Source organism: Schistocerca serialis, chromosome 5, assembly GCF_023864345.2.
Source record: "Schistocerca serialis cubense isolate TAMUIC-IGC-003099 chromosome 5, iqSchSeri2.2, whole genome shotgun sequence".
Lineage (NCBI taxonomy): Eukaryota > Metazoa > Arthropoda > Insecta > Orthoptera > Acrididae > Schistocerca > Schistocerca serialis.
The window spans coordinates 36,946,743-36,961,910 of NC_064642.1; the positions used below are offsets into that span (position 1 = coordinate 36,946,743).

The 15,168-nt window shown below is 38.4% G+C and overlaps 1 protein-coding gene across 1 annotated transcript in view; it reads left to right on the forward strand.

The window, feature by feature from the left end:
- The window catches only part of LOC126481730 (titin), a 534,189-nt gene that overhangs the window by 500,878 nt on the left and 18,143 nt on the right, over nt 1-15,168 (forward strand). The window contains exons 117-118 of the mRNA XM_050105683.1: nt 7,250-7,404; nt 7,496-7,643. Coding sequence (XP_049961640.1) covers nt 7,250-7,404; nt 7,496-7,643 — 303 coding nt within the window. The remainder of the gene's footprint in view (nt 1-7,249; nt 7,405-7,495; nt 7,644-15,168) is intronic.

Below are 15,168 nucleotides of genomic sequence, written 5' to 3' on the forward strand. Positions count from 1 at the left end.
GTAACATCTTTCACTATTTACGGACTTACGCTCCAAATCATTCTTGGGTATCTGTTTACTTCAAAGGCTTAATTTATGTTGATTACAATGATACGTCATTTTCTCTTAAATAATAGCCACCTGTATGGTTAATCCAAGAGGAAGTTTATCCATACCTTACATATTCAGCACCAACATACTACTTTGAAATCTACAAAGAGAACTGCAAAAAAGAAAATCCATGAAGTCAGTGGAACATTGGAAGATATGTTTAAGTTTTAGCTATTGTTTCTATTCTTTCAAGGCCTTTTATTGTAATTTAGATATTTGAGACCCAGAATACAAATTACTCAGGGATTATAGGATCAACTTGCCTTTCATATTATTCTGAGAATGACGTAATAGAACGTAAGAGAGAAAAGTAATTATATTGCCTCCAAAAGAATGGAAATAATTCATGCAGAAAACTGTAGACAACAAACTTTATATATCTCACAATTAAACTAAACTCCATCCGAACAGGCCTCAGAAGGCCCAACAGTACCAACCAATCGTTGTGTCATCCTCAGCCAATAGACGTCACCGAATGTGGATATGGAGGACTATGTAGTCAGCACACTGCTCTCCCGGCTGTAGCCAGTTTTCATGGCTGGAGCCACTACTTCTCCATCTAATAGCTTCTCAATTGGCCTCACAAGTGCTGAGTGCACCCTGCTTGTCACCAGCACTTGGTAGACACAGACGGTCACTCATCTGAGTGTTAGTCAAGCCCGACAGTGCTTAACTTTGGTGATCTGACAGAAACCAGTGTTACCACTGTGGCATCTCATCAATAGCTTCTTACTTATTTACTGTCATGATTCTATTACTTTCACAAGCTACAATTCTGCTTCCATGCATGTGTCTTAAAAACTGTTCACAGTTGCTATTTTTCAGCTTGGCTTACTGTTTCTTTCATGCTTTGTTATTCCTACATTTCATGTTGGGGAATGGCAACTTGGTGAGGTATGTCAAAATTTTCAGGTTGAGTTGAAGAAAGGACATGTTCATTTGAAAGACAAAGACTATCTGTGTGTCCAGCTCTGTGACTGTATAGTTTTTTCCAAACAACGTTTCAGTAGATATCTGGCTAATAATATATTGTGTGCCAAAAATGAAATGTGTGAACGTGACTGGAAACTCAGAAATCTGTCTATTGCATAGAAAACTGGCAGGAAAGAAGGGGTATCCATTTTTGTGTAACAGAAACTGTAGAAGAAATATACAACAAGCATTAAATAATGTCTTTTTGTGTTTCTGTGTATGTGGGAGTGGGGGAGGGACACTTTATATCTGAGGATAATATTATATTCCATCCAATGGCCCCACTTTCTAATTTTTTTTTTTTTTTTTTTTAAATTATTTTTCCTTCCTTCTTCATGATTGATGTTCTCCACTGTATTGTTACTTTACAGTTGTCAGTACAGGAAAAATAGCAGGTATTAATAACTTCTCAGTTTTCCTCTCTTTGAAACTATTATTGTTTATTTATTGTCTTTGTGGTTTGCTATGTAGAGATAACATTTTACCAGGGGCATGTGATTTTTTTGAATTGTTCATAATGTACTTTTCATGTTACAGATCTTTTGACCTCTTGTGACTTTGTGTCTTAGTGCAGAATTCTCTGTTTTCTTCTTGTTCTTAAGTAATTTCTCTTATTGTGACTGCATTGTACAAAATACGGTGTTCACCTGAAATATGTTTTGTCTAGTTACAAATATTTCAAGTTTAGTTTAGGTTAGTTTACTTGTTTGCATGTTATGTGGATCACCTTTGTGACAACACAGTATGATGTAAAATGTGTCAGAATTTTTTTTATAAAGATTGCAGATAAATACAAATACAAATTGTAATGGAAGTGTGTCTACTTGCTCACTATTTACATAATTTTAATCTTAGTGTGTTATACAATTTCTCAAATGCAGACCTAATGCAATAAGGTAGACATTTTGCTGTTCATTAAATTCATGTCAAAAGTTGAAGAAGTTATCAAGCAGAAATGATTTTGATTTGTTTTTAAAACTGTTTACATTATCTGGCAGCACCATCAGTTCACAAGCGGAGAGTATAGTCAAATACTTTTATGGAGTACTTTTTGTCTAAGTGTGGAATCGACCAGAAAATTATTCAGTAGAAAAGTTTCTTGATGGTATTGAATTTTTTTTTTTTTTTAATTAACCTTGTGCTACTGGCTATACACTATATCCTTCTCACAGTTCATTCAAGCACTGTGCATTTTATGACATTATGCAGATATCTTCCAGGACATCGGTCTGTATCCATGACCCGTGTAGTTTAACTCAGGATCTTCAACATCTAAGAATGATAGCTGTAAATAGTGTAGTAGACCAAACATGAATTCTTAAATTGAAATTGGGAAAGTAATATCACACATAATCCAGCTGTGTTGGAAATTAATGTGGTACAAACAGTATTGGCATCAGCACAGATTTAATGAAAAATAAGTGTATTTAAAAGAGACATAAATTGTACAGTGGGGAATACATTTCAGTTCATTGCAGCTTCTGTATGTTCATATTATATAGACATAGGCCATATATTCATAGTAACAGCAGACAAAATGCAATATAATGTGTGAAAGTTTAGAGCATAAAAAGGCTGCCTACAGTCTTCTCATGTATTATGTCATTTATCCATAGTCCACTAGTTTGTCATCTTGGTCTTTTTCCATATCTTAGATTGCAATAACATCCTAATTCCATCAAACATGTATTCAATGGCTATAGATTCAATCCACCTCCATTTCATTTTCATTATAGTTGTAATTACATTTTCCATTCCAGTGTGTTTGCTGATACTCCAATATGTTCCCTGATCCACCTCTTTGTTTGCCTGCCTCTCTTAGTACTCCTGGTGATGTGGAACATGAATAATTTAGGACCAGAGGTAACACCTCACCAAATAACTGAGTTGTTGATTCTTCGAAGGGCATATAAACAAGACTGAGAACTATGCTAGCTTCCGACTACATCCTTCTTCAGTGCTAGAGTACACATACACAAACACACAGCTAATTGTCCCAGATGATTACATTGTGCTGGAACTGCAGCTCAACTGGTGTGAGGTGTTGTGTCAGGTTCAATGTGCAAGGTGAGAGAGAAGGCTGGGAGTGGTGGTGGTGGGGGGGCTGGGGAATCATGGCTATGAGACAGACCCCAATTTAATCATGTTCCTTCCATACTACTGCTCCACCACTGTCTTGATGAACTACAGTGATTACATGACAAGAGGCATTCTGCCTGCCTCACTCTTCTGTGTACAAACTCTACCACACTGACTCCATCGCTGATATCCAGCACAACCTCAAATCCCAACTCAAATACTTAGACCAGTCTATAATCTCTCCCCAAATCCATCTCCCTCCTCCCATGACCACCACACACACACACACCTTGTACATACTTCCCAAAATCCATAAACCTAACAATCCTGTGCACCCCATCATAACTGCTTACTTTGCTCCCACCAAAAGAATCTCAGCTGTTGTTTATGAACACCTCCAACTGATTGCCTGCCCACTAGATTCACGTATCAAAGACATGTCTCTCAACCATCCCCACCCCTTTACTACATGGATCCCTACATACACTAGTGATGTCACTTGCCTACAGACCAGCATTCCCAATGTCCACAGTTGTGCCACTGTCAAACACCGTCACCCCAGCATTCTTCCAACTCCAAACTCTGTACCTCATTGCTTACACACCTAACTAACTACATCAGTATTATGAAAAGGATAGTTGCTACTCACCATATAGTGAAGATGCTGAGTTGCAGATAGGCACAACGAAAAAACTTCTCTTGGTATAGGAAGAGCAAAACTCCACCTACAGAATTGTCAGGAAAAAATGAAGGAACCAATATATTGTGTTAACATATTTTCTTTCTTTTTTCCCAGTTTAAGGAACTTATTAACATATTATCTTTCTTTTTTCCCAATTTAAAAAAATGGCTCTGAGCACTATGGGACTTAACTTCTAAGGTCATCAGTCCCCTAGAACTTAGAACTACTTAAACCTAACTAACCTAAGGACTTCACACACATCCATGCCCGAGGCAGGATTCGAACCTGTGACCGTAGTGGTCACGCGTTTCCAGACTGTAGCGCCTAGAACCGCTCGGCCACCCCGGCCGGTTTTTCCAACTTTAAGGAACTCATACATTCATATGGCATTACTTTGGGGTTGTTGTAGCTTTCATTACTAATAACCTGTGTTTCTGGTTCATATTTAAATACGTAAATTCAGGGAGAGGACAAATGTATGGAAACACCAAAAACACAACACACGACCATGCCTAATTAAGTATAGGAAAAGCGCTGGCATTCAAAACAGCCTCCAGTCATTTTGGAATGGATAAATAAAAGTCTCGTATGGCTTTCAAGAGAATCTTACACCTTTCTTCCTACAAAACAGTGGCCACCTCCAGGTGGTGATAAAGCAACTGGATAGCAGTCACGCACCCTTCTCTCCAAAGTAGAGGCTCAGTAATATTAAGATGTGTCTGCGGTGGCCAGGAGAGATGCGGCAGTTCACCCTCGTGCTCACAAAACCAGTCCTGGATGGTGCGAGCTGTGTGAACAGGGGCTCTGTCGTCTTGGAACACAGCATCACCATTGGAGAATCGACATTGTTCCATGGGATGGACCTGATCATCCAAAATGGTCACATATCTTTGGCAGCAAAGCAACACTGCAGAGTAACAATGGTGTCTGTGCAATACCATGATATGGCTGCCCAAATCACCGCCAGACCCCTATCATTTTTCACTCTTGTGAAGTAAACTCAACCAGAAGTTGAAAATAGTGTGAAACAAGACATATCTGACGAAATGCCATTCAACTATTTCTTAATATCCCAGACGTTCTGCAGTTCCCTACTTATGGGTCTCCTTTAATGTTGTTTTGGTGCTGACAGGGTTCATGAGTACAACATTTAGTTCTGCAGTAACTTTTAGTGACTTTTACAGCAGTTGCTCCCCTACTGTTCCGCAAGCCTCTTCTGTGACTATCTGTCACAGTCACTCAGCACACATTTTCATCCATGTTTTGGCTTAGAGGATGATGCTTTTTCCAGTTCTCCTGGATGCAGTGTGAATCTTTATATGGCATCTCTTGGAATGACAAATACTTCAGCTACCTTGGATATGTAAACACCTTCCATATGAGCACCAACAATTTGCCCACATTTGAATGCACTAAGCTGTGACATAATGCAATCACAACTACACAGAACACTGTTCTGACCTTGACTAATACTTGCAGTGTATTGAGGACATGTCCTGTTTATGATCAAATACAACGGTTCAACCTGCAGGCTTGCTTAGCATCTGCATTTATGTTCAAGCATCCATTTTTTAAAGTTTTTGCATGTTTTTTCCCACACCCTGCAGATAACAAGATCTATGAATGCTTAGAATCCCACAACTTTACCCTTGATACACTAACCTCCCAGGGCAAAGAGTTTCATGTGACATGTAAACTGTGCTAAACTGTGGCGGAGCTATTTCCTGTTTCTGTGTGGGTCATATACTAACTGAACTCTCAAGTCACCAGTCGATACTGACATTTACCATACAGATTGTCTTTGTGTCAACTGTGAGACATTTAACTCAGTGGGCTGCAGTTTGGATTGGTGACCAGTCCATCCATATTCATTTACCATAGGAAGTGATCTATCAAAAATGTTACCTTATGGATACTAACAATGCGTGGTATAAATAACAGAGTTGGAAATGGAGATCTGTTTCCAGAGCGTTGGTTCATTTAATCTGAGCTGTTCTAGCTCGGATGCCTCTGCATGGGCAGGCAGGTACACATGAACAGTGATGGGCCAACAGATGAGTTAGACATTCGTGTGAGCTGCAAGTAGTTAATGGTACCTGTGCCCTTTTGGGCAAAGACAGAACAACTTGCCTTAATCCTTACTAAGTTGTCACGGGATTACATTTTTCAGTGACACATGCTTTTCCAATAGTAAGCACGAATTTTGGCATATGAATCTTTCATTTCATCCAGTGTAGGTCTTCCACAGGTTTCAGATTAGATGCAAAGAGATTCATGTGGATGTGGAACTGGCTGTCAGATTATGGTTATCTACATTATCAATGTACTATATGACACTACAAAATAATGTGACCAATAGGGAAGAGAGGCACCTCCAATGTGCAGATATCACTTGGTGACATCTGTTTGATTAGCTTACCAGTTGAATGCAGTTATGTTAAGTTCATCTGCAGAGTTTGACTGCATTTCCCACAGAGATTTCCTATTATTATGATACTGTTTTACTTCCAGCCACCAGCTCCTCCATCAGTTGCAGAACCCTGAAATTGTAATTAAGAGCAGACCATGAATTTTTCTTCATTTTGTCATGCAGTGATGGTGATGTATCATATTACTCTTTGATTGTCTGACTATCTTGTTTTGAGATACCATTTGATCCCATTAGCAATGCACATCATGTGTATCAATAGATCTTCCACCACTAAGCAGCACATTCTGTATATTGTAGTATTGAAACACTTCCCTGGAAAGATATTCCAGTGATATAACACTGAAACCTCAGGATGAAGGAGCCTGGAAGTCTTGTCTCTTTTTCCAAACGATAGTGTACTGTGGAGAAGTCATTTTGTTACATAAGTGTCTTTTATCTACTACCTGTTTTCTTACAACAGTAATCTTGTGTAGGTCTAAAAACAAAATTCGGGATGATTTCTAGTGCGGGAAATTATTTAATGTATTTTGCTGTTAGAATTACAGTTTTTGCAGATAGCAGTTATAAAAATTGCAATTCATGTTTTACATTCCAAATTAGTCACTTTAATTATTAATTTAGTCACTTTTTTTTTGAGTGGGCTGCAAATCGTACTAAAGTAAAAATATTTATTTACTGAGTGTCATGTAGTAGAGTAATGAGTCATTGAAAAACTCATAAACTAGCTGTGAAGAATGATTGAGGGACTTCCCAAAAGCATCCTTCTACAATGCTCCTTTAAGCATTTATAATAAATACATAGTTCGAATATTTGGCCTTCTGCTCTATTTGTTTATTAGAACTCAAGTGTTCTCAATAAGATACAGTAAGTGTTTTCAGTGGGCTATTGCAGTTTTCTTCATTTGCATAGTATAACTGTACTACACTAAGAGACAAGTTTCATGTTTCTGTCAGTCATTATTAGTGTCTAACAACCATAAAAATTAATATTTCAGACAAGCCAAGCAAACCAGAAGGGCCAATTATTGTAAAAGATATCCGAAAGGATTCTGTGGTTCTCGAATGGAAACCCCCTGCAGATGATGGTGGCCTTGAGCTTTCTAAATACTCTGTTGAAAAATGTGATGTTGAGAAGATGGTGTGGATGAAGGTATGATGTTGCTCATAATAGATTTGAGAACTGAACTTACATTAGAAGAAGCATTATCTGTCAATTAATTGATTGATTATTATTAATTCAGGTTGCTGACGTAGAGAAAGATGTCTCGTCATATTGTGTACAACGTTTGAGAGAGGATTCAGAGTACATGTTCAGAATTATTGCTGAGAATCCAGTAGGAACATCAGAGCCACTTGAGAGTGACCCAGTCACCATTAGAAGCAAATTTGGTAAGCAATGAACTTCAGTCCCATTTAAATATTAAGATGCTTTAACGGAAGTACATTGTGTTCTAAATATTATGAACTGAAAAAAGAGCTTTGGAGGAGTCAATTATACTTACTAATGCTGCATATATGACATTATCAGAATATTATTTATGATCACATCACAAGTACCAATTTCAGTTGTGATCTATAAGGATGGTAGGATGTGGTGAAGAAGGTCTAGAAAAGGGGTAAAAGATAGAGCACAGTATTTTTATCAGTATTGCTATATAATGTTTCCTTTTTCCAATGTAAAAAACACAATTTCAGGATATTGAGTTCTGAATGTCATCTTTGCATTTTCAGTATAATCTGTTATTTATTGTACTCAAATGCCATAAGCAAACAATCTGATATAGAAAAATCCACATTATCCATAAGGCTTAGGTTTTACATGGATTGTTTGTACTGTTGACTAAGCTTTATGGCTAAGCTGTATTATTTATGTGGTACCATTTTAGTGTTGACTGCCACACGGGATTAGCCGAACGGTCCAAGGCGCTGGAGTCGTGGACTGTGTAGCTGGTCCTGGCGGAGGTTTGAGTCCTCCCTCGGGCATGGGTGTTAGGTTAAGTAGTGTGTAAGCTTAGGGACTGATGACCTTGGCAGTTAAGTCCCATAAGATTTCACACACATTTGAACTTTTTTTTAATTTTTTAATTTTTATTTTTTTTTAAGTGTTCACTGAGCCTCCTGACTTTGATTCTGTTTTGACACAATATGTAACATGTGTTATTACTTTATCTGAGGAAGCCAGGTTTATATCTGTCGAAACCTGAATAAACTTTTGACACAGTTCTGATTAGCTGTACAATTCCCATTTCATCCATAGTTCAACAGATGCTGATTGCTGCCATGTTCAAGATTTCGGATTGTTTCCTTGTATTTGTCAGAGTCTGTGCAGCCAGTGGGCAAGGAATGGTACAAGGCTGTCTGAAGAGTAGTCGAATCATATGCACCAGCTGTCAATTCTATAACACTGTTGTGCACAATGTCAATGTTTCTGGAACAAGTGATTGTGGTCAACCTTCACAAAATCCATTGCTGATAGAATCAGGACTGAGATAAAATTCTGGAACTGATTGTAAACATTGTATATTTTCAAAAGATGATACACAAATGGCAACAGGCAAAGGTCAGTAGAGATTCATGCATCTGTGAAAAGATCTATGCATGAAGCATACAACAACCACCACCGTCATACCTCAGCAAAAGATCTGGCTGAGAACCCAAGAAAATACAGGTCCTTTGTAAAATTGCTAAGCAGATATAAGGCTTGCAACCAGTCACTCACTGACCAGTCCAGTATGGCAACCAAAGATAGAAAATGAAAGCCAAAGTTTTAAATTCCACGTTTAAGAAATCGTTCATGCCAAAGAATGGTACAAACATACTGTCATTTGACCATTACACAGTGTCCTGTATGGATGACATAGTAAAAAGCATTCCTGGCATGGAGAAACAACTGAAAGAGTTGAAAATGAATAAGTTGCCCAACTTAGTTTTATAAAGAGTACTCTACAGCATTGGCTTCTTACTTAGCTTTCATTTATCACAAATCTCTTGCCCAAATGCAAAGTCACAGGTGACTGGAAAGAAGCTCAGTTGACTCCTATATATAAGAAGGATAAAAGAACAGACCCACAAAATTACAGATCAATATCCCTAACTTAAGGTTGCTGCAGAATTCTAGAACATGTTGTGAATTCAAACATAATAAATTTCCTAGGGCCCAAAAGCTTATGTCCACAAATCAGCATGGTTTTAGAAAGCATTGCTTGTGTGAAACTCAGCTTGCCCTTTTTTCACATGATGTACTGTGAACTATGGATGAAAGGCAACAGGCATATTCCATATCCTTAGATTTCTGGAAAGCATTTGACATGGTACCCCTCTGCAGACTGTTAATGAAGTCATGAGCATATGGAATAGATCCCCAGATATGTGAGTGGCTCTAAGACTTCTTAAGTGAAAGAATCCATTATGTTGTCCTTGATGGCATATGTTCATCAGAGACAATGCTTTCATCAGGAGTGCTCCAGGGAAATGTGATAGGACCACTGTTATTTTCTATATACATAAAATGATGTGGCAGGCAGCACAGACAGCAATCTGCAGTTGTTTCCTGAATAGTGCTGTGGCGTCAAAGATGAGTGACTGTGGGGTGAAAAAATGTGACTTAGATAAAATTTATGTTTGGTGTGATGGATGGCAGCTGGCTCTAAATGTGTAAAAATGGAAGTAGATGCAGCTGAGTAGGAAAAATAAACCTATAGCTTTTGAGTACAGTACCAGTCATGTTGATGACATATCTAGACTTAATGTTGCAAAATGAAGCAATACAAACTCCAGGTAGGAATATCAGCAATATAGGAAAAGACAGAATGCTATCTATTACAAAGAAGACATGTTAAGTTTCAGACAGGCACACTTAAAAGACACTTACATAGAGCTTTCAGCCACAGCCTTCATCAGTAAAGAAAGACACACACCACTCAAACACACAAGCCAGCATACCTCATGCACACTCGACTTCCAACTTCAGCATCTTGGGCCAGAATGCCGGCATTCTTATAAAATAGCATTATAATTTACATCCGTCATTCATGCATTCCATTTTTATTATTGTACTTTAAGTTTCTGTATGAATATTGAATTACGCTATTGTTGTTGTTGTTGTTGTGGTCTTCAGTCCTGAGACTGGTTTGATGCAGCTCTCCATGCTACTCTATCCTGTGCAAGCTTTTTCATCTCCCAGTACCTACTGCAACCTACATTCTTCTGAATCTGCTTAGTGTATTCATCTCTTGGTCTCTCTCTACGATTTTTACCCTCCACGCTGCGCTCCAATACTAATTTGGTGATCCCTTGATGCCTCAGAACATGTCCTACCAACCGATCCCTTCTTCTGGTCAAGTTGTGCCACAAACTTCTCTTCTCCCCAATCCTATTCAATACTTCCTCATTATTTATGTGATCTACCCATCTAATCTTCAGCATTCTTCTGTAGCACCACATTTCGAAAGCTTCTATTCTCTTCTTGTCCAAACTATTTATCGTCCATGTTTCACTTCCATACATGGCTACACTCCATACGAACACTTTCAGAAATGACTTCCTGACACTTAAATCAATACTGGATGTTAACAAATTTCTCTTCTTCAGAAACGCTTTCCTTGACATTGCCAGCCTACATTTTATATCCTCTCTACTTCGACCATCATCAGTTATTTTGCTCCCCAAATAGCAAAACTCCTGTACTACTTTAAGTGCCTCATTTCCTAATCTAATTCCCTCAGCATCACCCGACTTAATTAGACTACATTCCATTATCCTTGTTTTGCTTTTGTTGATGTTCATCTTATATCCTCCTTTCAAGACACTGTCCATTCCATTCAACTGCTCTTCCAAGTCCTTTGCTGTCTCTGACAGAATTACAATGTCATCGGCGAACCTCAAAGTTTTTATTTCTTCTCCATGAATTTTAATACCTACTCCGAATTTTTCTTTTGTTTCCTTTACTGCTTGCTCAATATACAGATTGAACAACGTCGGGGAGAGGCTACAACCCTGTCTTACTCCCTTCCCAACCACTGCTTCCCTTTCATGTCCCTCGACTCTTATAACTGCCATCTGGTTTCTGTACAAATTGTAAATAGCCTTTCGCTCCCTGTATTTTACCCCTGCCACCTTTAGAATTTGAAAGAGAGTATTCCACTCAACATTGTCAAAAGCTTTCTCTAGGTCTACAAATGCTAGAAACGTAGGTTTGCCTTTCCTTAATCTTTCTTCTAAGATAAGTCGTAAGGTCAGTATTGCCTCACGTGTTCCAGTGTTTCTACGGAATCCAAACTGATCTTCCCCGAGGTCCGCTTCTACTAGTTTTTCCATTCGTCTGTAAAGAATTCGTGTTAGTATTTTGCAGCTGTGACTTATTAAGCTGATAGTTCGGTAATTTTCACATCTGTCAACACCTGCTTTCTTTGGGATTTGAATTATTATATTCTTCTTGAAGTCTGAGGGTATTTCGCCTGTCTCATACATCTTCCTCACCAGATGGTAGAGTTTTGTCAGGACTGGCTCTCCCACGGCCGTCAGTAGTTCCAATGGAATATTGTCTACTCCGGGGGCCTTGTTTCGACTCAGGTCTTTCAGTGCTGTGTCAAACTCTTCACGCAGTATCATATCTCCCATTTCATCTTCATCTACATCCTCTTCCATTTCCATAATATTGTCCTCAAGTACATCGCCCTTGTATAGACCCTCTATATACTCCTTCCACCTTTCTGCTTTCCCTTCTTTGCTTAGAACTGGGTTTCCATCTGAGCTCTTGATATTCATACAAGTCATTCTCTTATCTCCAAAGGTCTCTTTAATTTTCCTGTAGGCGGTATCTATCTTACCCCTAGTGAGATAGGCCTCTACATCCTTACATTTGTCCTCTAGCCATCCCTGCTTAGCCATTTTGCACTTCCTGTCGATCTCATTTTTGAGACGTTTGTATTCCTTTTTGCCTGTTTCACTTACTGCATTTTTATATTTTCTCCTTTCATCAATTAAATTCAATATTTCTTCTGTTACCCAAGGATTTCTACTAGCCCTCGTCTTTTTACCTACTTGATCCTCTGCTGCCTTCACTACTTCATCCCTCAAAGCTACCCATTCTTCTTCTACTGTATTTATTTCCCCCATTCCTGTCAATTGCTCCCTTATGCTCTCCCTGAATCTCTGTACAACCTCTGGTTCTTTTAGTTTATCCAGGTCCCATCTCCTTAAATTCCCACCTTTTTGCAGTTTTTTCAGTTTTAATCTACAGGTCATAACCAATAGATTGTGGTCAGAGTCCACATCTGCCGCTGGAAATGTCTTACAATTTAAAACCTGGTTCCTAAATCTCTGTCTTACCATTATATAATCTATCTGATACCTTTTAGTATCTCCAGGGTTCTTCCATGTATACAACCTTCTTTCATGATTCTTAAACCAAGTGTTAGTTATGATTATGTTGTGCTCTGTGCAAAATTCTACCAGGCGGCTTCCTCTTTCATTTCTGTCCCCCAATCCATATTCACCTACTATGTTTCCTTCTCTTCCTTTTCCTACACTCGAATTCCAGTCACCCATGACTATTAAATTTTCGTCTCCCTTCACAATCTGAATAATTTCTTTTATTTCATCATACATTTCTTCAATTTCTTCGTCATCTGCAGAGCTAGTTGGCATATAAACCAGCATGCAAAACTTCTACTTGCAAAGTATGCTGCATGCATGCATTCTGGGGTCTCGGCCTGCCTCACTGCCTCTCAATTCATCTTGGCTTTGCTAGATCCATCAGATTTGTTGAGAACTAAACAGTAAAGCATGATGCGACACTATTCCTTGTGGTATTTGGTGTGGCATTATTCGGTCGGCATGAATTTCTGCAGTATGACAGAATTGTAGCAGTATTGCTATTTTATCCCTCACTATTTGCTCATGGCATAAAAAAATCAAAGTTTTAGTGACTGTTTGCACATAAAGAGGTAATCTCGCTACCTGTCATCACAAACCTTTAATAATGAATGGGAACCAGTTCTTTTTTCAAAGAGAGAGATGAGAATTCTCAATAACTATTATGCAGTTGCATATTCAACAGGCACTGCAAATTTGTTGTAGAATGGCATTAAAACAATATTCACAAAAAACGTAAAGATTACATGCTGAAAGAGCAAAGAAGTACAATGATCAGCAGATGATTTTCATGGGATTAATTGTTTTCTATCTCTGAAAGCACTTTGTGTTAAATTTGCAGGCATGGAGCACGTGATGATATTGGCAGTGCAAATAGTTAATTTTCTTGAGTCACATGCATTATTACACTGCCAGTTTCAACAGTTTTTGCTGGAATTGAACAAAGAGTATGAAGATATTATACTGGATGCCCCACAGTGTCTATTATAGGTTGTCTCTGTTATAGATTTCTAAGAGTCGTAGAGAGAAAAATAGTTGATAAAGTTTTGATAAGAAACCATGTCCAGAAATTCCCTGCGTGGATACAAAGAAATTTGAAGATCGGGTCCCCTTCAAATCTCCAGCTTCACAGTACACACTCAAACAGACAAGATGGCTTTTTAGTTAGTCCCTGTTGTAATTAAACATGATGTATCATTTTTCTCCAATTACAGCAACAGCTGTGAGGAGTGAGAAACTGCTACTTTATTTATTTATTATCTTTTTTGCATGTAGCCACCAACTAGTGACATTCACTACTGGGAGTATTGACTGTGTTGCTACACAGACACAGTGCATTCTCAGCTTTGAAAGGGGAGTCCTTCATCAGGTGTAAAAGAACCCAGTGATGAACACTCAAAACATTGCACATGCTGTAGGCTCCTGTAGAATACACAGATGAGAGCTCATTGTCTCGCCTGTGTGCATACCATGTAGTGGGAGATTTGAAAGTGATCTGATCTTCAAACTTACTTTACATCAAAACATTTCTTACTTATCAAAACTGTATCCCTTGAAGCCTGTTACAAGAACAGTGAAACAACCTGCGTATTGCTGCAAAGTACATGGGTTGTGCCAAGGGGTATGCATGGAACACTTTTTTGGTTTAAGATTCGCTATTGTTGAACTTCTGAAGGAGAAAGAGAAGCAGGAAACAAGATTACAATACCCAGAATGGACTGCAGACCTTGCATTTTTAGTGGACTTGAGTGCACCCTTGGATGCTCTCAGTAATATGTTGCAAGATGAAGTGCAATTTATTTGTGATTTGATGGGGAATCTGGATGTATTTAAAAAGTAAATCACATTGTTGAAGGGACAACTTCTGGCAAAGAACCCTATCCGTTTCCCTAAAGTCTCTAGAGTTAAAGGAAATGCAAATTTGGAAGAATTGATTGCACCACTGAAAAAACATTTTCACACATTTTCAGGACATTGTCAGTTTCTCGTCTGTTTTTGGGCTCTTTTCAAGACTGTTTGGCTCTTCAGTTGCAAGCACCCGTGTTGCATTTACAGATGGACCCAATCAGTATGCAGTGTAATTACTGTGTAAAATACAAATTCCTTTGTGTTAGAACCATCCAGGAGTTCTACAAAGTTTTCCTCAGATAGAATTTCAATGTCTCCAGTGCAACATTTCACAGGTGGTAACAATGTTTTGATCAACATGCTTATTATCTCATTATGTAACTAAAGTAATAATTTCATGCCAAACTGAAGGATGAAAATCTATGAAGCAACCTGTGTCTGACTGTCTGCTGACAGTTTGTGCCAGATTTACATTTTATTATATCTTCAGCATACCAAAAATGAATAAGTCATAATTTGCTTTGTTTGTGATCTATGTTAATGAGAAATGTGAAACAAAGTGGCATGCCAGGTGTTCAGTAGTCACTGGACAACTGCATAGCCATGTAATGCAGTTTGTTTGCAATTTTCCCATTTCCTGCTAAGACAGTGTGGCGTGGTCATGGGAGAAGTGTGTACTAAGAAGAGAGAG